Source organism: Mus musculus, chromosome 3, assembly GCF_000001635.26.
Source record: "Mus musculus strain C57BL/6J chromosome 3, GRCm38.p6 C57BL/6J".
NCBI lineage: Eukaryota > Metazoa > Chordata > Mammalia > Rodentia > Muridae > Mus > Mus musculus.
The window spans coordinates 116,325,085-116,352,122 of NC_000069.6; the positions used below are offsets into that span (position 1 = coordinate 116,325,085).

The following is a 27,038-nucleotide window of genomic DNA, read 5'->3' on the forward strand; positions in this document are numbered from 1 at the left end:
AAAGTAATTAGCAAGCCCAGGTAGCTAAGTACGCCATTAAAAACAAAACAGCTGCAATTAAACCAAAGGTGTGATGTGTTTAAAAGAACCCCGAGTTCATTAACAGGAGGGGAAAGGAGAAAGCCACCTCACATGTAAGTGATGCCCGGCATCAATGTGACTCCTCTTTAAGAGCTCACTTCAACACTTTAAAAACAAAAAAGGGATAGTGGAAATATGGGGAGAAAAACATTTCTGCCATGGGGGGGGGGGGATGTGTATACATTTCTTGTGTCTGTGTGTGTGTATACAATTCTTAAGAGGTAAGCATTCACAGGTAGGTGATATATAGAGAAAGCCTGTCTATCAACAAGAATATTTAGCCTCAGAGTTGTCTTTTCCCAGTATTTCTTAGACGCCACATGCCATCGAGGGAGACACTACATTTAAATTTAAGCTTTGTCTGGGATACACTGTTCCCTTGGAATCATCTGCCACCTCTGGCTTTTACAATCTTTCCACCTCCACTTGCCCTTAGATCCCTGGGCCTTGGTGGAGGCTGGGGAGTGATAAAAAGGCATCCCACTTAGGACTGAGTGCTCCCAAGTCGCTCACTCTCTGCTCATTGACCACAGTGGATCACTGCTAATTCCCATCTACTGCAAGAGCAAGTGATGCCCACGTGAGCTCACAGAGGCTGTGTCAGTGCTCACCAGAGCTGCACAGGTTCAAGCATCAAGGGTCCCAGCATTGAGACAGGGAAGCAGACACAGGGTTCCAACCCTAACCAAAAAGCCATTTCCTGACAATGGGAAACAGTTTTTCCCAAGAGAGTCTCCCTATTCGTATTAACCACATCCCAGGGCATGCCCCACTCCCAGAAGTTAGTTGACCAACACAAGATGAACCCCATGTCTTTGTGGGCTGGGGAGCTTTTGTTTTGTTTTATTTTATTTTGTTTGGGCTTTTTTTTTTCATCTTATTGGTTTTTTGTTTATTTTGATTTTTGTCTTTTGTTTTCTTGTTTTGAGAGAGACAGAGAACATGTCTCTGGGTGAGTAGGTAGGTAAAGAGGATAGGAAAGGAATTGGGGGGAGGGGAAACATGATAAAAAAAATACTGTATTAAAAAAGTATATAAAAAAGGAAAGCTATGCCCCCCCAGTCAGTTGATCCAAAATATAGCTTATAAATATACAGATATACACAGAACCTTGTCATAATAATACTGACTAGGAAAAGGCCAAATTAATCCCCTAGGGAAAATGCTGATTTTTTGTTTGTTTGTTTGTTTAAATAGGAAACTGAACTTCCTTCAAAAGAGACGATCGGCGTGTCCCATACTAAAGCTTCATTATCACACTCCATAGGCTCCCAGGTTCTGACACATGGCATATGGGAATGGTGGGCCTTGTCCTGCATGTGAGCAAACTCTAACAGCATGGGACCACCACCATGTTACCAGAGTTAGGTCAGAGGCTGGGTCCCAATTGCCCTTCCCCCTACCCCACCTCGAGACACACACACACACACACACACACACACACACACACACACACAGAGCCAAGTACAGCCACCTATCCGCAGTGGTCTAACTAAAGATATATGTGAGAGTAGAAAACAGAAAGGGGGATTCACTCAAGGTGTTGTAGTGAAGAGTGTGACCCCCCTCTTAAGACTTGCAAAGTGACCCGACAAGTTGTCAGTGATATGAAAAAGAGAGAGAGAGAAAGAGAGAGAGATCTCCCTCTAGCTGGCTTCTCCCATCAGGAAAATGCTGAGGAAAATCCATTTTCGTGGGGTTCATAATCTCAACAGCCTGATAGTCAAACGCGGCTGGCACAAGATTCTATTTAGAGTCCTTTCGTTCCCGCCGGGAGGGTTACAATAAAACAAACTTAGAGTGCCAAAGAAACGTTCAGAACAAGCCAGCTCTCTGCCCCAGGAGAGACCAGAAGCAAAGAAGAGAGCAAATGAACACCTTAGTCTAACAACCCAGAGAGAGGACTACTGTCCTGCAAGCCAGGGTCTTCCCCGCACAAAGAAGGGCGAGAGAAGAGCTGCGCCAAAGGTAGATGCAGCCTGGCTTCGGGAACCATCCCTAAATCGGGGGCCATGTGCCGGTCGCTTCCCTGTCTTCCCAGGCTGCTGGGAGAAGAACGCAGCCTGGCATCACTGCTCAGAGCTCACATGTTCAGCAAAGTTCCTCCACCTACTCAGATCTTAAACATAGAAACAAGGGCCTACAAAATGGTATTTTAATTTCTGTCAGAACCAAAGCCACACTGTCTGAATAAGGCAGTTACAGCAGCGCTCCGCACATGAAAAGAACAGTACCATCCCCAACACCTACTGGCCGATTTGCATAACCGTGCAACAAAAAACCGCCTTTGTGGACGCAAAGCCAATGTGAGCAGCGCCACCTCGCGGCACCGTGAAGAGCTGCGAGTGGCATGCTAGAGGCTTCATTCCCAGGAGTGATTCGTCTCCGCGGAAATGAAGATCACCAAACTAGAAAACCCACAGTGGAATCTGAGCTCCTTCCGACTTTAATGTAACGCTCAATTTTAACTGGAAATCTTGCGTTTTGATTTGTTAAAAGCTGGGACCTACACTTGCTCTACCTGACCAGTGCCCACTCCAGAAGCCAGGTATTCACTTGCACAGCAAAGTCTTCCAGTTAATTCTGAGACAACCCACATCGAGTAATGGGTGGGAAGACCCTCTATTCTATGAGGCATAAGACTTAGGGGAGGGGCGGCGCGAGGGTGGAAGAGTAGAGAGACCCGAAAGCCATCGAGAGGAGCTAGGAGGAAAGTCAGTAAACCTGCCAAGCAAGAATGGGGGTCCTGCAGTTAGAGCCAGACACTGTCATGACCCAGATATAATGCAGGTGCCCGTGAATGGGGAGTGTAGAGAGAAGAGAGCCCCTGGGACTCACGGGCCAGTCAGTGTAACCAAAAAGGCAAGCTCCTACTTCAGTGAGAGACCCTGTCTCAAAACTACAAAATTGGAAGACTTGAGTTGTCAAACTCTGGCATACACACGTGTGAACACACAGACACACGTACGCGCATATAGAAACACTAAATGTCAGATGATGGAAGAGTACGAAGAAAAGATGATCAATTCTGAAGGAAGCGTTACTTCCTTCTAGTGGTGTTCAGAGTCAATGCGCCTGGGCTCAGAAGAGTCACAAGTGCATGCCATGACTTGTCCAGAAAGCTGGGCCCCACCACCAAGGCGATTAATCCTTTCTTTAGGGAAGGGATTATTAAAATGGGCTCATGTTCCAACTATCTAGTACAAAAGAAAAACATCCCATTGTATCCTATCACCCGCAGGTCTGGCTCATTATTAGGTGGGTCTGGGCCCGCCCTTTCCCAGCACAGTGGCCGCTGAGAGCTCACACACACCTTTGCAGTGGACCGCGATGGCCCCCTCGGTGTTCTCACAGATGTTCAGGAATCTCCGCACGATGTTATCGCTGGGGGTGCTGCCGTCTATGAAGAACAGGTCATAGTGCTCGAAGCCAGCGTCTGTGAAGCGCTTCGCCTCGTAGATCTTTTTGTTCAATCTCACGATCGTGGTCACGTTGTTCTTTTTGAAGTATGGAAAGTAGGCTTCGGGAGCGTGGAGAGGGTAACCTACAGGCAAACAAGGGACAGTCAGCAGAAAACCACAAGGAGCCATCAAAGTAGCGGCTGACCTAATTGAACACCAGAGGCGACTACAACCTACAAAAATAAAAAAATAAAAATGGCAGCCTCTGGATGACTGGCCAAGAATCCAGAATCCAGGAAGCATAATCTTGGAGACCCCAAACAAAGGCAGTTCCGAAGTACTCAAATGGACAGAGCAGTGCTGGGGTGATTTGGGGCGACATTCCTTCTTGAACAGTATTCTTTAACAGATTCGTTTCAGCTACAGCGAAGGCTTTTTGGAAGCTAGAGGTAGCGTTTCCATCTATAACACCACTCCCCGTGAAGCAGGGTGGTGATTAATTATCATATGCAATGTCCGAGTCACACCTTGTAAGCTTTCTCAAAACCATCTCCTTAAAATAACAGCTGGGAACTGTGGGATGGAGGTCCAAGGGTGCCACTGGACAAGAGAAATATGATCAAGGGCCCTAGTGCACAGCATGTTGCCTATAGTTAAAAACAGCGTGCGGGACTGGATCCATGTGTTAAATTTGACGGTCGCTTCATAGTATATACATAATTTTAATCAATCATATGTGTAGCATAAACATATGCATGTCCAATAAAAATATTAGTATTTCAAAGTAAAGTTAAGAGAGTAACTTTTGGTAGACCCTTTCTTGACAGTGGGGGGAGACAATCTCCACGTGTCCTGGCATGTCCCCCAGCAAGCAAGCATTCTTGTTACTGATCTACTCTTGGCCGGTCATCCAAAGTGACCACGGGAATTTGGGTCACTGAAAACCTTGCCTTGCAGCCCAGGGGTTAAGAGGACTAATTTCCTAACACACCAGTTACCACCAATCACTCATTCAGGATTCACCCATTCAGGGTTCGCCAGCTGCTGGCAGATTCCTGGCAGCCCAGGCAAGTGAAGTGACCTCATTCACAGGGATCACGTGCTCCGGAGTATGACCCCGAGGGGATCACGTGCTCTGGAGAAAGAATGACCCCGAGGGATCATGTGCTCCGGAGTATGACCCCGAGGGGATCACGTGCTCTGGAGAAAGAATGACCCCGAGGGATCATGTGCTCCGGAGTATGACCCCGAGGGGATCACGTGCTCTGGAGAAAGAATGACACCCCCCCCCCCAGATCACGTGCTCCGGAGTGAACCAGAGGGTCTCCATACTATGCTCTTGGCTGCACCCCTGCTCACCCTGTCATTTTTAAAAATTTTCTCTCAGCTCCAAGCCAGGCTTCCAACTCAGTCTTTGTAATTCTGGGTCCACCTACTACTCCATGCAGACTACCCTTCTAGCATACTTCCGTTTGCTCTCAAAGTAGGAGAGATGGCAAGACAACCAAAGGAAACCTTTCTTCCCGTCTGTCAGCACTTCAGCCAGAGCTCCCATCTCGGCTTGGCATGCCTTGAACCGGCCAGATGTCTTCCCTGACAGCAGAGTCTCTGGTGCATTCCCTTCAGAGCCCTGAGGACCAGCAGAGGCTCTTCCTCCACGGGCCTCCGTCCTCCCAACTCCCCTTTGTTTCTTTCATCCCTCAGCCTCAAAGGAACCCACTACCTTCTCCATCGCCCTCTGCATCCTTCGTTGCTGTCTTTCTTCTTAGTCTCACTGTAGCAAACTCCCTGTACTAAATTTCCTCTGAATGCCTAACATCAAGAACTCTGATGACAGATGCTGTTGGAGACGTGTGGAAAGTGGAACTTTTATTCAATGTAGGTGGGGTGCAAGCTAGTACAGCCATTGTGGAAATCCTCATGGAGATTACTCAAAACATTAAAAACAAATGGACCGTAGGACTTAGCGTACCACTCACTATATCCAAAGGACTCCTATCACAAAGATACCTACACATCCATATTTATTGCTGCCCTATTTACAATAGAAAGGATTTAGAGCCACCCTAGATGTCCATGAACAGAGTGGATAATGAAAATGTGGAACCAATTCACAATGGGATGTTACTCAGCTGTAAAGAAAATGGAATTTCCAGGGGGGAAAAATGGATGAATCTGGGATGTATAATACTAAGTGAGGTGTCCCAATCTCAGAAAGACAAAAATCCATATGTTCTCTTTCATCTGTGGATCCTGGCTTGTAATATATACATGTATGTATGGAAATGGATGTCGTTACAAATAAAGCCTAGAAAACTAGGAAAGCAAGAGAGGGTGAAAAAGAGGTGCTAGTGATAAAAAAGCAGAGCAAGGAGGGACTGACATGAAAGTCAGAATCACCAGGGGAGGTAACAAGAGAGGGCTGGGGTACCGGGCCATGGGAGGGATGATGGAGGGCTGGGCATCAGCAATGGGAGGGATGATGGAGTGGGAGGGATGATGGAGGGCTGGGCATCAGCAGTGGGAGGGATGATGGAGTGGGAGGGATGATGGAGGGCTGGGCATCAGCAGTGGGAGGGATGATGGAGGGCTGGGTACCAGCAGTGGGAGGGTTGATGGGGAGGAGACTCTACTTAAACACACTTCTTTCAAAAATAGCACAATAATATCTAAGACTGTGTGTGCTCATTTAAAAAGATTAAATAAATAAATTTTTTAATGAGTAAATAAAAATTCCTTGTGGCTGGAATCCCTGGCCATGGTCCTGCTCTCCTATGTAAACCCTGCAGATACATTGTTTCTTCACCATTTCTAGTTCTCCAGCCTTCTCTTGCCATTAGTGAGCTACCCCACACAGTCAATAGATGCCGTTCACTTAGCATGGTATCAGGACATTGATATAATGATGATGACAGTAATAATACCTAATTTTATTGATCACTTGCTATGTCCCCAGGCGCCAAAGTACTCTATCTGGATTATCTCACTAAACCACACAGTTACAGAATAACTAGTGCCTGGATAGCTTACCATGCACACATAGCTAGCCAGCGTTTACACCCTGTAAGTCACACTCTAGCACCTGTGTGGGTGATTGTTTCAGGTAAGGCTCAATCAACGCCATTCCATTTATCAGGACACCAAGTAAGAGAACAGGACAAGCTTTTTTATTAGAAAGAAAGAAAGAAAGAGAGAGAGAGAGAGAAAGAGAGAGAGAGAGAGAGAAGGAGGGAGGGAGGGAGGGAGGGAGGGAGGGAGGGAGGGAGGGAGGGAGGGAAGGAGAGAGGGAGGGGGGACTTTGAATTAATTAAAACCAAGAAAAATCATCCAAACGTGTGGCAATGTCACTGTCATGTTGTGAGGGACTGGTTAGTCTTTTAATATCAATCCACCCAGGGTTGATTGGTCGCTCACCCAACCCTTACCGAATCTTGCCACTAGATGGAGACATGACATCAGTGAAGCACAGGACCCAGAGGTGCTAAAGAACAGGCTAAGGAAACAATTTCAGAGCTAAGAGACTTCAATTCATCGTTTCCCAGACTTCCCTTTAAAGTTGGGAAAGTGGGGGAAAGCTGAGGGAAATGACTGTTCTAGGTATGATAATAAGGTAGCCAGAACATTGGGATAAAAAGACAATTGTGTAGCTGCTGAGGGACCTGCCACCTTGAGGCCCTTCATCCATGTCTCTAATCCTATCCTCACTAGCTGCCCAAGACGTGGGTCTGTCCCCTCATTGGGCTATACAAGGGAACTAATGCTTCCAGAAGGAAGGACGCTCACAGCAGGTTCCACAACCAGTAAGGGATGGGGAGCCAGGCCTCCACCTGCCTACAACGCTGCGCTTATTAAATGGACAAACAAACACTTTGAATATCTGGAATTCTGTCTCAAGCTACCCTCCAACTGCGGCTCCAGGGACTCTGATGGCCTCTTGTGACCTCTGTAGGGGATGTGCTCTGTGTACACACCACCCATGACATACCTTCCCACACACACATATACACATAATTAAAAATAAAATAAACCTGCTTTAAAAAAATAAAATATAATAGAAGTTTAGCATTTAACACACAAATTAATACTGTTCAATTTTGAAAATTATGAACAAATATTCCTCAAAGGATATTAGCCAAGGAAGTGAATTATATATGGAAATACATTATGGAGAATGTAATGAAAATGAACTACAATAGATGTTTACGTGACACAGGAAAAAATGACCTACCATTCTCAATCTTGCTTTTAGGATGCGGTCCACTGAACGCTAAAAACTTTCCTGGAACGATCCAGTTGAAGTCTCCGTTTTCAACTCGCTGGCAGAATTTTGTGAAAAAAGGAAAGAAAAATAGTTTATAGTGTTTCTACAGTTTAAGAAGTCCTTACAAATAACGTGTCACACCGTCAGTACTAGATTAATGGGACTTACATAAGGGGAAACTAATATATAATAATAGATATAAAAAAACACTATAGTATCACCTCATTTAAGAAAAGTTTCTACTCAGATGATAAAAAATACAGACTGTATGAAAGGTTGTTTGTCTGAAAGTAAACTTGTCAGTCTGCAATGAAATTTTATTCCAGGAAAAAAAAAAAGCACAAAAAACAAAAACAATAGGTCGAGGTAAGGGAAAATATAAGGACTCTCATGAACATAGCAAGGAGGCTTTAAATAGTGAAAAAACTATAACTATCTGGGTCACAATAAACACAATCGCTTTTATTCTTCTTGTTGTTGTCGTTGTTGTTGGGAGTAATTATGCCTACAATCAATGCTGCTTTAAAGACTGACAAAGGGCAGGAAGGAGGGACGAGACACCATAAACCTCTCGGCCACAGTCGCCTGCAGAGGGCGCCAAGCCCAAACAAAGGCAAAAAAAAAAAAAAAAAAAAAGGCAGGCGCTTCTAGCCCTGGCTAACTGGTGACCCTGGGAAGCTGACTTAACTAGGTCTGACCTTCCAAATGGACTTTTCAATGAAATCTTTCTTTGACTGTTGACTATCTTTAAATAAGTTTTTAAACCCTATGAACCCAAATAAAATGTATCTGCTGGCTGACTGATGAATACTTGTCAACCTTTGGTCAGCAAACTCAATGTGCTCATCAGCAAAGGCCTACAGGCCAAGAAATGGCTCGCCTTCCCACACTCCAGCACCTCCTCCATCCTCAGTGGCTTCCCTGTCCTTGTGCTACTAACCCATCCGGACTAGGACATGGATTGGTGAAACCCAAGACTTTGCCAGTGACCAGGGGGCTCCTATGTAATACATTAGAAAATATTCACACCCCCACACCCAACTCCACCCCTGGCCCAAGTCTCCATCTACATCAGGAAAGCAGCACGTTTCTGTGTAAAGAACACTTCCTCTGGCGTGGCGGCCTCCACGGTAGGCATCTAAGCCAATTAGAGCTTGGACTCTTTGGCAAGTACAAAATAAATATGTATCAAATACGCTAGAACATCAAGGCAATCAGAGCCACTACCTCACTTATGTTATCCACTGTCACTTCCATGAAAACCAAAACCTGACTGGCCAATTTATATTCCTAAAACATAATAACATCTCTCCAATCGTTAAAAAAAAAAAAAAGTATTTTAAAAAAGCTTTATATGGCATCTTGAATGTGTATCCACTATAGTAACCCAAAGATAAAAAACAAAATCACTCTACAACACCCTATAAATCTTGGAGATGCATAAGCAGATGTGTAGCTATCTCTTTATAACAATTGCTAAGGGATTAAACAATTTGTTTAAATAAAAGTCTAAATGAATGATCTACTTTAGAAAGTGAAGAATAAACATGAGCTTCAATTATCAAAAGACAAAAGCATGCCCTGATCAATAGTGGAAGACAGTGGCTTTCTGTGTCCACTATTTCTGTATTCTTGGCCACTAAGGAGGACAGATGAATTTATTGAATATATTTATACCTGTTCATTTTGATTATAGTTATCTGCTTGGTTAAATAGTAACCTTTTATAATCGATCATGTGAATAGAGACAGTGAGATAAATTCACTCACAGAATCAACAGAATTGTGTTGGTAAACCTTCCTACCTAAAATGGTGAACACTGGGGAACACCTGGCTCTATTTGGCAGCCTAGGAAACGTTGCTAAAGTTAAACAATGAGAGCTTAGATTTAAATTTGAAAGAAAGGTCACAGCTTTTAACTGACCTAATACATAAAAGATTGCTCCGGTAATGTTCCAGAACAAGGATCTATCTGTATGTTGCAAGATACTTGATCATGTTGTAAACCCCAAGACTGTGTTATTTACTGAAAAGATCTGTTTCTAGTTGTGGTGGGGCTCAGCCCTTAGCACACACCTTTAATACCAAACGATGATGGTAAAGTTAGTTTGTAATTAAGAAGTGCCCATGTTTGAAAGTGATATCTAATGGTGTGGCAGACAATAGAGAATCAGAGAGAGATTTGACAGAAGAGGATAAGCCCAACTCTTGGGAAAAGAGAGAGGAAATGAAAGCTATGAAAGAACAGGTGCAGACAGAAGGAGGAGGCAGCTTTACTGGGACGGTTTTACAGAGATTGGCTGAAAAGAGAACAAGCTAGACACAGGTCAAAACAAAATGAGCCAGAGAATGAGAAGGAGCCAGAAGATTAGAACAGATTGCCCAAGTCATTTTGAGGCCAAGCGGAGCGATTCAGGAGAGGCCAAGAGAAGAGCAAAATCGAATCTGTCAACTTGAAGAGGCATTTGAGCCAGAACTGCTGAGTTGAGCCAGCTAGCCAGAATTCAGAAAGAACTAGGAAGGGGTGAGCTTATTCAACAGTAATTCTCAGAGGCTGAAAACATTCTAGATTAGATTGTCCAGAGGCTAGAAATTTCCAGGACTAGGCCTAAGTTAGCAGACAGAGGTAGTAAGCCTCAGAGATGACAATTGCATCAGGCAACTAAAAGTTACTTTATATCTGTGCCCCTTTCCCGGTGATTTCTACAATTCTAACATGCCAATGACAGAATATTTAAAATGACACAAATCTGTTGTCCTAATTAAACTTCAAAGAATCCAGATCAGGCAGGAACTTCAGGTACTTTCTAACCCTACCACATTTTGTAAAAAAAAAAAAAAAAAAACCACGTAAGCAGGCATGAGACGTGAACATTGATTTAGCCCCGGCTGAGGTAAAGCTCCCTACCCATCAGATACCAGTTAGAAAGCCGCACGTGACCTACACTGTAAGATAGACGTCTCATTCCTGCGATGGGTGTGTTTAGATACTGTAACGCACCATACTTTAAGATTCTCCACTTCAGATTTCCCTTGAACAGCCAAGTTGCTGTTCCTAGAATGGAATCTGACTGGAAAGTATCAGTTTCTATACTCGCAGAGAATATATTTATGTCTGTGGTGTACTGATCACAGAAGCACAAACATTTGGACTTTTGCCGTTATCATAGGTCCACAGTGAACACAGAAAGCCCCTGGGGCTGATGGCAAGACTATCAATAAAAGCTGTCTAGGCTGGCAATATGTGTTTTCCATCACTCTACACGATTTCCCAGGAAACAAGTCAAGAACTATAACTTTAGGCTGGAGAGATGACTCAGCAGATAAGAACACTGGCTGCTCTTCCAGAGGACCTGGGTTCAAATCCCAGCACCCACATGGCAGCTCACAACTCTCGGTAACTCCAGTTCCGGGGGATTCAACACCCTCACACAGACACACATGCAGGCAAAAACATCAATGCACATAAAAAAAATAATAAATAAACCTTAAAAAAAAAAAAGACTGTGACTTGTTGCTATGCACAAAATAATAAAAGGGATTCTCAGTGCTTTTATTTGGGATTGACAAACATCAGTTATGATGAAGGCAAACAGGAACTACATCCCCACTCTGCAGAACAGTACCCTATGTAGCTCATTTCATTCCCAAAGTAAGCCTAAGAGGAAAGAGCTGCGACCTTTTTCATTAAGGAAAAACTGCACCACATTTGCCGTAAACCATCCAAAATACTCATCAGCCAGAAGGCCGGCAGAAAGAATGCTTCAAAAACTAAGACAAAAACTTCAATGTCTTTTCAAAAATTCATTTTAAAGATGTTTTGGCATTTTCCTTAACCTCTGAATCAATAAATTCACACTGACAGGACAGCTTTATTCCATAAACACAAATAATGCCATGAAGCTGGACCCTTTATGAGCTGAAAGCATAGTCAATATTTGAGCTGTTGGGTTAAAATCAAGTTTCCATGCTTTGGTGCCAGATCACCATCAAGCTCCAGACTGGCTTTGGTTCTACTTTTGAATGAGAGTGTGGTGGAAGAAAGGGGGTGCGCGATGTGGGATGACTGCGTCCCCTCAACTAGTAACAACTGGAAGTGAGAGGCACGTTAGTAGAAGGCAGTATGGAAGACAGACCGTGGGCATGGGAGAAAGATAAGGCGGGGTTATTTGAGAGATTGTTTCAACAGTCTAGGCCAGTGAGCACCTGCAGACTGTGGCTCTGCGTTCCGTCTCGATGCTGGGGTGTGGGAACTCTGATGAGCAGACGAAATGCAGGATGCTAACTAGGCTGCATTTTATCCTACGCCGCGAGCTTGCAGGAAGCACCGATGAACGCAACCTAAGATGGGGACCCCAGTCTGGGTGAGAAATAACACAGGCTGAGGCCAAAGCTGGGGTTCCCTAACTCCCTGACATCAGATCAGGAACAGAGGGGGCCGGAGTGCTGAGGATGACGAGCCCAGGCGGAGGAGAGCGGGACTCCAGTTTAGCTAAGCGGCAAGTGTCTGGGAGCACTGAGGGGCCTTCTGCAGGAGACTTAGGCAGAGGGTCTGGACGGCAAAGGTTTCCCCCTACGGAGGGACTTGATGAGAGAGAGAGTCCCTGGTTACAAACTGTTTATTGATTGTTTATCGTGCAGAATAGGTGCATACCACTTCCTCGGGGTGGACCAGAGATTAAATACCTTTCGCAGGAAGGAATGTCCGGGAAGGGATGCTTTTGGCTAAACCCTCAGGGCCCATCTAGATTCCTCATTAGCGTGGAGAACTCTGTTCTGTGCTATGTGTCTCTTACTTTATGTGGGGGGTGCTGTGGTCATGTGTTCCAGGCCAGGAATCAGGTTGGGGGTAGAGGAAATGCCTCGCATCCTCATGTATGAGGTGCCGGGGTTTCTGAACCCACTCAACCTTACTGAGTCCACTATCTCACAGCCGACTTAGCCATAGGATGTGAAAATCCAGTATGCTTGCTCATGTCATTTTAATCCTCAAGACATAAGGCCTGGGGACAGCAGTACACACGTTGTTATTGTCACTTAAAAGTCAGTGTACTTGAACCACAGAAAGCGCGTTCACAGAAATCATGAGGTCCTAGAACATCAGAGTTCCAGGGAGGACAAAGGGAAGAAAAGGGGCTTATGAGAAAGGTTGAGAAAGATGACCAGAGATTGCAAGAGCCATCACATTACATAATGAGGAAGGAAAATGACTGACTTCACAATCAGAGGCAGGCCACAGGACCGAACCGGGCCTGTTTGGTTTGGGACACTCCTATGTTGACAGGAGCATCAAACTGTAATAGTTACAGAGACCACACCTCAAATAGTTTAGAAGTTGAAGGAAGAGGAGGAGGGAGGGAGGGAGGGAGGGAGGGAGGAAGGGAGGTGGAAGGAGGAGGAGGAGGAGGAGGAGGAGGAGGAGGAGGAGGAGAAGATGAAGAAGAAGAAGAAGAAGAAGAAGAAGAAGAAGAAGAAGAAGAAGAAGAAGAAGAAGAAGAAGAAGAAGAAGAAGAAGAAGAAGAAGAAAAAGATGATGATGCTATCTATCATCCCAGCACTTGGAAAGCTGAGACAAGAGGTCTGCTATGAGTTCCAGGCCACTGGGACTACATTGAGACCCAATATCAGGATAGCAAAAACCAAAATGCCCAAAGACACAGAGAAAGAAAGCAGGACAGGGAAAGAAATAAACCAAACAGAAATTAAAGAGGAAGGGGGAAAAACCATAATTGTTTGGGAGAGGAAAACCTTTCAAGTCTTACAGACTTAGTCGACGCCATCTGTATACAGCAATGATTTCTTAGCACATGAGGAAGTTCCGGGTCCCTCTCCAGTAGCAGCTGCAGTGGCCAGGAAGGAATTTGGCTACCTTAAACTTGCGGCCTTTCAGTGGTGAAATAAATACAAGACGACTCCAGAAGCGTGCTTCAAATAGTTCCCATAGTCAGTCCCCGTGGGAGGCACACCTCTGTAATTGCTCCAGCTGGTTGAGGACTTGCCCACACATCTGCACTGAGGCCTCCTTGACCCTGGTGCTGGGGTGGGAGGACACGGTCCTGCCCACAGAGTATGAACAAGAGAGGATCACAGGCTAAGCTGCATCCAGACTCCACTGCAGACTGCTCTACAGAGCCACTCCCCAGCACAGCCTTGCCCTACCACACACAGACTCCTGCTGCAGGCCAGAGATGGAGGACATAACAAAACGTCCTCACAGAACGTGCTAAACCTAAGAGTCAACATCCACTGGTTAGTAGGACAGTTTCCTGATATAATGAAGGACGTGGTCAGGTGAGACAGTCTCAAGTCACACCATAAACCAAGTTGGCATTACATACGAATCCTGATCTTAAACCCACCAACCAGTGATCTGTGCTGCACAAAAAACTGATTTTTTTCTCCCTAAGTTATAAATTCTTGCAGCAGGGATGAGCCGATAATGAAAGTATTCTTAAAAACAAATATTCTAAAAAAGTATTCTAACCCATCGTGGATATGTTCCCAGAGAGTTACTACAAAATCAGAACGTGTTTTTAATTAAAAGTCTCAGCCTAGGGAGTTAGCTGTGAAATCAAGTCTCCTAACAATATCAGAAACTCCACCAGAAAGGTCTCACTAACGTGACTGCCCAAGCATGAGCTGAACAAGTATAATGTCAATGAGCACAGCGAACTGGACGGATTCACCAGGAGGCTTCAAGTCTACACAGAGAACTAGAGGCAACCGACAGAATCTTGGAATGGGAGAAGTGTTCTTCTCCAGGGGAGGCTCTTCTTCACACCAATGCAAAATGGTCAGTATGGGAACATACGTACAGGTAGCATGATATGGACTGTGCAGACTATATTTAGAAATGTGTGTGTGTGTATACACACACATATACATACATATATATATATATATATATATACACACAGATATATATATACACAGATGCATCCAATAATGATCAATGACTAAAGAGACCATGAATTGGAAGGAGAATGAGGAGGGATATATGGAAGGGAGGGAAAGCAAATGAGAAATGTTGTAATTAAATTATAATCTCAAAATTTAAAAAAAAAAAAAAAAAACAGTTTTGGTCAATTTCCACTGAAAATAGACCACTCGGCATTTGATGCTCATCTGCTCACCCGTGAGATATTTCACGTCTTACACACCGATTAACTCCTTGTGCTGAGTAGACTCTGCTAGTGGCTTACTTTATTCATGCAAGGGCAGGCAAGACAGTTTCTGCGCACAAGCACAGAGAGGACACGGAAGACACAGATGTGTCTAATGCAACACAGCGTGAGCCACATGGGGCTGAGAATGACTCAGGGAACCACACAAACAGCCCAAGCCTCTATCCCAACCCTCTCCCCCACCTCCACACCAAGTGCTAGGATTACAGACAGCTCGCCACCATGACAGCTTTTTTTGCACAGGCTGAAGGAATCTACAATCTGGTCTTCATGCTTGCTTTGGCAAACATTTTTCTGATTGAGCCATCTCCCTGGTCCCAGCGTTATATTATTATTATTTTTTTTTTTTTTAAAGCAAAGTTTCCCAGTCAGAGCGATCGGAATGGAGCTGCCTGGGCAGGAACTGAGGCGAGCAGAGGCCCCAGCTGCCGATGGATGGGTGTGAACTGTGTTTACTAGGTGTTGAGCAAATACGATCCTGTTCTCTGAGTACCAAGGTAAAAAACAAGAAGCCCTGTGCGGTGCCCCTGCACCTGCGAAAGCAGCAGCTCCTCTCCTCTGAGGTCAGGTAGATGTAGCTGGGTGTGGCTCTCACCTGCCAAGGTCAAAGATGTGTCCCAGATAGCCAGCATTTGAGAAAACAAAATCAAGTCAACAATAGATTGACAATCTGAAAAAAATACCCTCCTGCTGACAGCGCTATTTCTCAGACAGCATTCGCTCAAAAGTGGTTAGACTTATTACTTATTGGGAGCTGGGGGGGGGGGGGGTGACAGACATCATGTAGCTAAAAGGAAGCCTTCTAAGTAGTTGCTACATTCTAAAGTTGATCTTTGAACTCTACTGAATCCCCAGGAGGCTACTTAAGGAAGCTTTTTGAAATTGAAAAACTAAGCGAGGTAATAAATGTGACCCACAGAGATGAGCGCTCCTCCCGACCCCCAAAAGATCACCCCTCAAGCTCCTTTCTCTGCATTTCGTCTCCATCAATCCCAGCCACAAGCAAGAACAAGGTACTGCTAGTGGGTGACCCTGCTCTGCATTTTCCTGTGAGGTCACCAGCTCATGGACCAGTCATCAAAATAAAGCAATAACGCGCTTCGCGGAAAGCAGAGGGAGCTATAAATTGAGGACCTAGCGTCACCAAGGTCGTCAAAGCAGGATGTCTTGCAGTCACTTCACCACTAGAGGGCGTGCTGCCCATATATACACAGGCACATACCATCACGGTGTAAATTGAACACTAGGGCTCTTGTTTTCACATATCTCCCTAGGATAAAAGGTCGATATTATTTTCCTGAACTGATCCCTGGCTAGATTCCAAAAGGAGTGGTTGTAGTATTGGTTCTCGGGTTCTTTGGGAATACCTTACAAGCCCTGTCGGAAAGTACAGACGTTTCGACACTGATTGCTACGGGGCGCTTTCAGATCGTGTGACTTTGGTTAGTTGTTAGGGTGGGTGAGCGGATTGGTTGGTTGGTTGGATCTGGATATGCCTAGTATTACTGGTAGAATCCTGACTGAGCAATGTGTGTCTAAGCAACAGGACAGACGGGTTGACTTGGGAACTGGAGAAACCATATTCTAGAAGGTGTTTTGGTTTTGTTTTGTTTTGTTTTGTTTTTGGGTTTTTGGGTTTTTTTTGTTTTTGTTTTTGTTTTTCAAGACCTGTGTCTGATGCTATTTCTCAGTCCTAAAGTCAATAATCCATGTGCTGGTCACATGGAAATATCCAAATTCCGGAGGCATCCTTCTCTAAACCTCCTAAATTGGACAATCTTGAAAGTACTCCCACATGAGCAGTCAGAGCGGATAGAGCACTGACTTAGGCTTCATGCCATTCTGGGGGACCATGACCGTACATGGCAAGCCTGTTATTTTGTGGAATCATTACCCTGGCCACCCATGGCTCCTGTGTCTTACAGGATGAACAGACCAGACTCAGGTATGCTGGAGTGTAAACGCCACACTGGACTTTGAAGGCATGATTTTTTTTTTAAATGTAAACTAAACTACTCCATTAATAATCCCTGTCTTAACTATATGTTGAAATATGTGGGATATAATGAATTAATTGAAATACATCTTTTAAAATACCTTCACCATTTCTTTCTATCATTTCTGAATGTCCCTAGTGGAATATTTAAAATATCCATATGACTAATTATACATGGCATTCTTTTTTTGTTGTTTTTTTGGTTTTGGTTTTTTTGTTTTTTGTTTTTTTGAGACAGGGTTTCTCTGTATAGCCCTGGCTGTCCTGGAACTCACTTTGTAGACCAGTCTGGCCTCAAACTCAGAAATCTGCCTGCCTCTGCCTCCCATGTGCTGGGATTAAAGGCGTGGGCCACCACCGCCTGGCTTATACATGGCATTCTTTAGATTCCTGAATGGGAGGTGAAAGCAGACAAAACCTTTAAGAAATCGTTAGACTAGAAGCAAGTGGTTACACCCTGCTGACCCATCCTCTGTAGCATTATAAGTAGCATTCTGGTCACATAACCTCCTTTAAGGGACTGACTCAGCAGTTAGAGTACCCGCCATGCAAGTACAAGAACCAGCATCAGATTCCCAGAAAGCCACATAATCTGGTGAGTGTGGCAGCCTGCTTGTAAATCTAGCTTCCAAAGGAATTCCGAGAACAGGCTGGCTAATAAGCCCGGCCATATTGATAAACTCTGAATATGACTGAGACCCACTCTTCCTTAATGAATAGGTAGACGGATGATAGACAATTTATTAACCTTAGGCCTCCACACGCACATGTGTGTACATCCACGCCATACATACAGACACATGTGTGCCCCACACATACAAAACAATGAATGCAGGCACATTGCACACAAACAAAAAAGTGTGGGAGAAACTAATATCACAGATATTAAGCTTGTGTGGTTGGTCGGTTGGATGATTGGTTGGTCAGTTGGTTAGTTGGTTGGTTGGTTGGTTTTTATTTGAGACAGGGTCTCTGTAGCTCAAGCTAGCCTTGAATTCATGGCAATCCTCCTGCCTCGGCTTTCCAAGTACCTAGCATTCTTAAGCCATGCTATATAGTAAGTGTAGTTTAGCAAAGAAGTGTCTATGAGTAAGATCAATAAAACAAATGACAGCTCATGCTGACGAGGATGTAGAATCAGGGCATCCTCACCCACTGATGGTGGATGCAACTGCGTCCTGCCACAGTGCCGTGGTTCCTCAGGAAGATGAGAACTGATATACCTCAAAATCCAGCTGTACCACTCCTGAGAATATACCCAGAGAACTCCCCACCCTACCACAGGGGAACTTACTCAGCTGTGGTCATTGCTGCTCTGTTCATAACAGCTGGAAACTGGAAACCACCCAGGTGTCCCTCGACAGACAGATAAAGAAAAGGTGGTCCATCTTCACAATAGAGTATTACTCAGCCATTAAAAAATGAAATCATAAAATTCACAGGCAAATGGACTGAACTAGGAAAAAAAAAATCATCCTGAGTGAGGTGACCCAGACTCAGGAAGGCAAATATGGCATGTCTTTGTTTATATGTGAATATTAGCTCTTAAGTCAGTGATGACCAAGCTACAATCCATAGACCACGCAGGTTAGATTTAGAGGAAGGGAACGGTGGCAGATAGATCTCCCTAGGAAAGGGAAATACAAGAGATAGTTATGCACAGATGGGAGATGGGGGGCTGAAGCAGAGGACCAAGTGGGAGGGGAAGGAAAGAGGGAGGGGGGACATGGGGAGATACAGCTAAAAATAAGGGCCATTCGGTGGGTGGTATGGAAACCCAATACAGGAAAAGCTTCCTAAAATCCATACATATTTGAGGGCAATCTGGATGCGATCACTAAATGATGGGGAGACAGAGCCCCAACTGCACATTTCTTGTCACCAAATGAAACTTCCAAACCAGGATTGGGTTACATCTGGTTGAGTTGTTGGCCAAAACGCCCAAACAACCCACACTGTGGCCAAGACTGTAAGTCGTTCTCCACAAACTGATGCCCAAGCCCCATTGCTAGAGACAACAGCTACACAAGTCACTGAGCACGGAAAAGTACAGCTGGCACCTGCCTAGACCTCCCACCCCTATGTGCTAGTGAAGGGACTCCGCATGCTACCAAAGGAGAAATGTAAACACGGACCTACCCACAAGCCCACTGCTCTATAGTGGTGTCCTGTTGGCAAGATATGTTAGAGCAATGCTGGCCCAAATCTTGTGGGAGTCACCAACGAATATCTGGTTTGCCTTAAGGGCTACTCCACAAGACTGAGCCCAACCCAAAACTGGTTGGGTGACTAAGGACCTGGGATTAGATAGCCTAGGGACCTAGGAGAAAACCAAACACCACTGTTCAACAAAAAGGCCATAAAATGATTCCTGGTGACCTGCTGTATTACTAGATCGGTGCGATCATCAGCAGGGCTTCCTCCTACAGCATGTGGGAACAAACACAGAGACCCACTGACAGACAACGGGGCACTCCAGTGGAAGGAGTCTAAGAGCCAGAGAATGAAAAGAGCGAGAAGGCCAAGAAGACAAGGACTGAAGCACATACGAACTCACAGAGACTGGGGCAGCTTGCACACGGCCTGGACGGCTCTGCCCCACTGGGTCACCACGCTAAAGGAAGAAGTGGACACACGCTCCCATTCTTAACCCAGAACAAGCTCCCATTGAGAACCACTTGCAAATGTAAACTCAGTTTTCTCCAAGGGAGTCTGTCTCATGGGGGAAGCAAACAACCTTAAGGGCAGGCGTCATGTCTATCAGCAGATGGCCAACAGAGGCTCTACAGGTTCCTTGCTCTCTCTCCTCTCCCCCAACCCCATTTTCTTTCTTTATTTTTATTTTATTCTATTCTATTTTATTTAGACATATTCTATCTTCTTTCTTTTTACCCTACAGGTCCTTTAAGTATATATTATGGCTTCCAATTTAGTGTTTTTAAGGATTCCTGATTGCACAACCCAGCAGATCTCTGTGTCTCGTCTCTTTGTGCCTTTTCTTGGGCCCCTTTTCTTGTGTTTATTTGGTTTTTCCCTATTCCTATGTGTTAGATTTTCTTTTCTCTTATTATATGTCATCTCATTTTATATTATTCTATTATTATCCCTTCAAAGGAAGGGGGCGGGTCCAGATGGGAGGAGAACCCGGGGATGATCAACATATGTTATGTGAGGGGTAAAGAAGAAATCTATTTTCAATAAAGTGGGAAGGTTCCTATGAAAAGATCCATCCTGAATATCCCAAATCATTCCCAGTGAGTCTCACAATTGCAGTCAGCAACACAATTTTGCTTTGAAATCTGCGAGCCCATCCCTGGACTAAGGCTTTGTTGCCTGAAACGCTGGCTCTTTCACGGTTCACCAAATGACCAGGCTCCCTGGAGCCGTGCAAACAGCAAGACGCATTATGACAAGGAGTGCCTGGGCCACAGATTGTCACCAAAGTGACCCTTTCTTCAATTACTCATCGAGCACACGCTGATGGCACGCCCACCACGGCTCTGTGTTTCATGACCTTCTCTTTGATAGTCTGTGTGATGGGATAGACGGTCCACGTACAGAAAAGGAAGGAATTTGACAACAAAGCTTTCTAGACAGCCACCCAAACCCACAGCTCTGCTTCTAGCCCCTGGGTTCTTATTAATTCACGTAAAGGCAGGAGGACCACATTGTCACCAGGTCCTATTTATTGTCTCTGCTGATTTGTAAGAATCACACAGCACTGCCTGTGTAAGATACAGTAGCTGCCTCAACAACATGGTGTGGAAGGCAGAGGGATGATCCACTAGGTTTCTGTTTCAGTGTTTGTTTGCTCTGTGTGGTAGGTAGTGTTTGTGCTTGCTGTTCTCCATCCCCCAGGCCTGAATCACTCTTGTTAAGCAAATGTCTTTAGCAGTTAATGGTGTATTTAGTGGTATATCCTCCATGTTCAGACACTTGGGGCAGAGGTCCAGCACTTGGGGCTCTTTGGAGATGGCATCTGAAACATTTTATTTGGAGGTTCATTATAAGAGGACAAAATTACTCCCACACAGTTAGGTCCATGACCTTAAAAGACTCCTACACAAGGGAGGGGTTTATAAGATACACTCGTCATTAGCTTCAGAGTAAACCACGACAACTCACACACTATAGCTATGTGCATATGTGCATGAGATCAGAGTAAAACACCTCCACTCACACTACAGCTATATGATATATGTATGAGATGGGGTCTTCTTAGGAGTGGTTTTATCTCTACAAAGAAGTATTAAACTATAAGCACTCTTCTCTGTCCTTCTAAAAACTAAATGATAGGAAGCATTCCAAGAGAAGTTTAAGTCAATTCACTTGTTATAATGACCACTATGTGGTACACACACACACACACACACACACACACACACACACGTTTAAAGCAGTCTTGTCCATTATAAATGCACTGCCTTCTAATTTATGGGGTTGCTTTCTTTTCTTTCTTTCTAAAATGAAAAGGTTCTTTTGCTACTACTCACAGAGAGAGAGAGAGAGAGAGAGAGAGAGAGAGAGAGAGAGAGAGAGAGAGAGAGAGAAAGAGAGAAAGAATTTAAACAAGAAGATTTAAACAATAGCCTGTAAAATTATACTAAACGTATTAACCTTAAAGACAGACATAGAGGTTTCTGAACTTAAAGACTTCTATACAAGAACACAGAATATGTTTTTCCTCAAAGCCATGTCCTATGCACAGGAAATTTGTATCTAGTAAGGAAATTAAAGATGTAAATGGCCTTGATGAAAGGAAAATAGGCATAAATTGTAAAACATGAAACTCAGGGGACAGGAGATTCCAGAGTAGAGATCTGGTTTCCACAGAGTCTGCAAGAACATGAAATGAAGGAGAGAAAATGGAGAACTGCACGAAGCAAGCTCAGCCAGAGCAGAGACGTTCAAAAAGCAGACAGCTCGAACAACTGCCACAGGAGTGGGTACAGCGAAGAATCGGGCAGTGAGGCTCCAGAGGCAGCCAGAGCCTGGCAGAGCGGAGAGAGTTGGGTACGAAGCCACACTCAGCTCAGCTCAGGTCCAAGAACAGGACAAGATGGGAGTGCTGTTTTAAGATTATCCAGCCAGGGTTGTGGGAGAAGCCTGAGAAAGGAGTCAACTCTCAGGTAGAAAGCATCCGTAACAGTCCAGGCTGAGGAGTTCTGATCCAGGGTAAAGGAAGTGACATCAGAGAGCGAGATGAGATAATGCATCCTCTGGCACCTGCCGTGGGAGCAAGACTGTAAGGGGGAATTCTAGTCTCTGGGCCATTGGTAGGATGCTCTCCATTAGCGCAGATGAATGGATCAGAAGACAAGTCTGCTCATGAGAGACGAACACAGAGCACATTTTACACACAAGCAAGGTATTCGAATAGACTGCTCTGGACACTAGCCCAAACTGGGAAGACTGCCTGACATGCTAGGGAGTGTACTTGATGATTGCCCTCGAGAAACCCAACAGATGAGCTGCGTATGCTTAAGCAATGTTGGTCCTCACAGTCTACAGGCTCCTCGGGCCACCGAAAACAGAACCTGCTTCTGGCCCTCTCCTCATCCCACTCCAAAGTGGTCCTGAGCACTGCAATGGAGCAGGACCCGAGTAGACAGGCATCTCTAACACTGCATCACGGAACAGGCGGGGTTCAAAACGGTGCCATGGGGAAAAGAACAGCAAGCGTCAGAACTGAGTGCGTGCAACTGTACGTCAGCGTCAGAACTGAGTGCGTGCAACTGTACGTCAGCGTCATAACTGAGGGCATGCAACTGTACGTCATCGTCAGAACTGAGGGCGTGCAACTGTACGTCATCGTCAGAACTGAGTGCGTGCAACTGTACGTCAGCGTCAGAACTGAGTGCGTGCAGCTGTACGTCAGCGTCAGAACTGAGTGCGTGCAGCTGTACGTCAGCGTCAGAACTGAGTGCGTGCAACTGTACGTCAGCGTCAGAACTGAGTGCGTGCAGCTGTACGTCAGCATCAGAACTGAGTGCGTGCAACTGTACATCAAAATCAAACGTGCCGTTGAAAGTATTATAAAACCTAACTTTGCCTTAAATAAAACCTCATTTTTAATGTAAAAGTTATTTAGGATTTCATTACCAAACTACACTTCAAAATCACCTATCAAAAGGTACAAAGAGATTGTCAATAAAGTTTGATAAGAGAGTAAATATATGGGTAGGTTAGTAGGTAGGTAGATGATAGATAGATAGATAGACAGACAGACAGACAGACAGACAGACAGGTAGATATAGATACAGATAGATAGACAGGGCTCTTTCCTAAATTAACATTTTGATAACTCCATAATAACCAAAGCTGACCACTATTTTTTAAATGATAAATGGTTTTTATTTAACAGGTAATACTGTTAGATTATTTTTTAAAATCAACTAACACGAAATTATATTCTACAAAAAAAAAAAAGAATTAAGTGTACAAACCTCATAATGTTCATATTCTTCCGCATCAAACGTCTCAAAGTCAAAAAACCCATGCTGTAATCCCTAAAAGGAACACGGAATTAGTGTTTTTGCACACGACGCTATTCAAAATCTAGCAATCCGTTCTGAAATGTCCGATCACAAAAGGGTCCCACTAAGCCCATGTAAAACTTCAGACTTTAGCTTCTTACTGCCTCCCCCGGGGAATCCCTTACAACACTGACAACGCTGAAGCTGTCAGCTACATATTCTGGGTAATATGAAAATGTGCCTTGCAAAAGGTGCTTCTTTTCCAATTTATATTCCAGTTCTATATGCAAAAACTAGTAATGTATAGAAAATGGAACATACTAGAAAAGTTAGAACCAAAACCTTTTGGGAACTAGACTATTTTATATATATAATATATTCTGGTATATTATTCATATATAATATTCTCTCATATCTGTAATATTCTCATATTATATATATGTGAGTATATATTACAGTGATAAACTTCTCATAGAGGAGCAAAATCATTTCTTAGAAAAGTTTGCCTTCCTTTTATCACACTGAAATATTTCCCAAAGGAGCATTTTCATTAAATTCCTACAACTCTACTTTGTTTCACACTTGTTTTCTAACAGTAATTTGGAATAAAATGAATATATACCACCGCTCTTACAATTCAGAAGGAAGAATGGATTTTTTAACAACAGAAACATTTCATTTTTTTTCCTTAGGCAGTGACAAAATTCTTTAAGATTACCTAGCCTGTTCACACCTAATATTTTCAGGAAAATGGAAGTCTTTTTTATCTAAACCAGGAAGCTATAGACATGACAACAGAACATAAAACCACCAGTACACTTTAAAGTTACATGATCAAGTCATTAAAAATAGACAAAGATGCCAGTAAGCCAAGCTGCAGTACACGGAGGTGAGTGTGCGTTGCAAAATGTGGAGCTCGGATCTTCTATACCAGAGACACCAAGATTACTCATAAAATAGCCTCCTGCGTCTGATCTCAAAGCTATCAAATCATATTCGCTAGGACTAGGGCCATAGAATGAACCTCTTCAAATTATTCATTTCTTTGGACACAGTCTCACATAGCCTAAGCTGGCCTTGACTGGCTGAGGATAAAGGAAGGGAGAAAGGGGCAGGGTCTGTATAAGAGGGTGCCAGGAGGAAGCAGGAGGCTTATTTGCAATGAAAAGTATAAATAAATTAATTAATGAAAAAACAACAACTCATCTGTACTTGAAGACACCCTAACATGAGAAACGACGATGCTTTAAAAAGCCTTTATTCACGAACAAAGTCACACCTTTCCTGTAGGGCAGGAAGGATGTCATAAATTTCTATATTGAGATGTCAGACACCATAATAGAGATCAGACATGATCCAGAGGGAACTGTGGGACTTTCATGAGCACTACAAAAGAAACATCCTCTATCCGATGGAAAGAGGCAAAATAATAATAACCAGGACAATAAACGCTCTCTTCCCTCTGGCATCTTTCCTAAATGTTTTATTAATGGCTTCTATGTTGGGTAACCTGCCCATAAACTCCTAGACTCTTATTTATGGTCGAGCATTTGTGTAATACTGCTTGCAAAAATGGGGTTGAATGTTTCCTTAGTTTTTGAGTTTGACTTTTTTTTTTTAAACTACTTTCAAGTTTTTGAGAGCTTAAAATAATTTAAGGGGCTGGAGAGATGGCTCAGTAGTCAAGAGCATTTGTTGCTCTTGCACAGGACCCAGGTTGGCTTCCAGCATGCACATGGCAGCTCACAGGCCTCTATGGCTCTCATTCTCGGGGCTGCAACGCCCTTTTCCAACCTCTATAGTCCCTGCATCCACACGGTGCAAAATATACATGTGCAGGCACAACGCTCACACACATAAAACCACATTCTTTTAAATAAAATAATCTACGAATGCATTTATAAAGTCATAAACAGACACACTAAATAGGTAGAATATTTACACTGATTTTTCCCAAAACATGGCAAAGCCCATTTTATGCAACATCAGAAAGCAGAACTTTGAGCTGGAACACTGCTACTGCCCCCAGCTGAACAGATGACACCATGCACACATTTCTGACTGAAAGGTGCCAGTCGCATGGTCACCATGTTGCTGTGTCCCTCTGGGTCCTCTACAGAATTCACAGTACACCCTGCAGAGCTTTCCCGGGCTGTAAATTAAACCCGTGCCAAATGTTGCTTAACCTTTCCATTAGACACATAAATAATTAAATAACTATGCTTCATTAACCAACTTTACAGTGCGTCAGTCACCCGAAGGTATTGTTCAAACACAGACCACAGGGTCCCACCCTCAGACTTTATGATTCAGTTCAGTCTGGGGCGCAGCCAGTCACTGACAACAGTGGCTTGGATAACTTCTTGCCCCTCCTGCACTGAGAGTTAGCTTAAAACTAAAGACAAATGACTGATGGGGACCCAGCCACAGCAGCAAAGAAAAAAAAAAGTGGGTTCTCCACCTCCAAATATTTTCAATCAAGAAAAGGCTTACGGGCTGTGAAGATGACGGACATGTGTGAAATTTTCAAAGGATACAAAAAATAAAATTTTTAATCTTAAAAAAAAAAAGGCAGAAACTGAAGACTGACTATATTTCACAAATAAATTATCCAGGAGGTGAAAGGCCCCCTCTTTACTGACTCTAGAGCCTTCCAACAGCAAGCAAAGGTGTTGACAACTATTCCTTGTCCAGCTATGTGGCAGGAGCGTGAGACCATTACCTTTCTGATTCCTTGTAAACAGTCAAGGACGGTGAGGTTGTAAGTGCAGTTTCCAAAAGATGCATCCCTACAAGCACAAACAAACGACATTAAAAACACGAACCCAGATCTTCAAATGATAGAACATCAAGACGGTCGGGCCTGCTGGCCGGACTTGACGGCAGACAGAGGAGCCTGGGCCTTTATTCAGATTTGCACCCTTCACATCGTGGGCACACACTTGAATGAGTTCCTTTCCCTATCTGAATCTTGCTTTCCTTGGATGTGAAATGAAGTTAATGACGGCGGCTATCATCCACAGGACTGGTTGTTAGGTGCCATAAAAATGATGTAAGGTCTTCTGTGTAGCGCTTGGTACAGAAGATGCACTTCAATAGTAGTCTACCTGCTATTACTGTTGGGGGCAGGGGGATTGACGTAATCTTTTCATACAATCCAAGCTGACCAGGAGTTACACTGTAGACCAGGCTGGCCTCAAACTTGTAGCAATCCTCCTGTCTCTGTTTCCCAAGAACTGAAGTCACAGGCATGTGTGTTTCAGGACACCTGGTTCATGACTTCTCTTAATAACAGCCTTTTGGGCGGTTTCATCAAGTGAAGTATCCATAACTATATAAGACTGTAGCAGGGGCCGGGCGGTGGTGGTGCACGCCTTTAATCCCAGAACTTGGGAGGCAAAGGCAGGCGGATTTCTGAGTTTGAGGCCAGCCTGGTCTACAAAGTGAGTTCCAGAACAGCCAGCAGGGCTATACAGAGAAACCATGTCTCGAAAAAACAAAAACAAAAACAAAAACAAAACAAACAAACAAACAAAAAAGACTGTGGCAGGGGAGCAACCTCCTCTCAGGCACCGGTGAACCCAAGCCTGGAAAGGTGTGGAGCCAGAGGGTGAGGGTGTGGGGCAACATCTACAGGCC

At 44.1% G+C, this 27,038-nt stretch overlaps 1 protein-coding gene across 9 annotated transcripts in view; it reads right to left on the reverse strand.

The window, feature by feature from the left end:
- Cdc14a (CDC14 cell division cycle 14A) overlaps positions 1–27,038 on the reverse strand; it is a 156,189-nt gene that overhangs the window by 52,532 nt on the left and 76,619 nt on the right. For 8 of the 9 annotated variants that reach the window (NM_001080818.2, NM_001355646.1, NM_001378994.1 and 5 more), the window contains 4 exons: positions 26,122–26,188; positions 23,370–23,432; positions 7,711–7,798; positions 3,395–3,625 (listed from right to left, as the gene is read on the reverse strand). In NM_001080818.2, coding sequence (NP_001074287.1) covers positions 3,395–3,625; positions 7,711–7,798; positions 23,370–23,432; positions 26,122–26,188 — 449 coding nt within the window. The remainder of the gene's footprint in view (positions 1–3,394; positions 3,626–7,710; positions 7,799–23,369; positions 23,433–26,121; positions 26,189–27,038) is intronic. The other variant, NM_001173553.2, reaches the window with a different exon arrangement.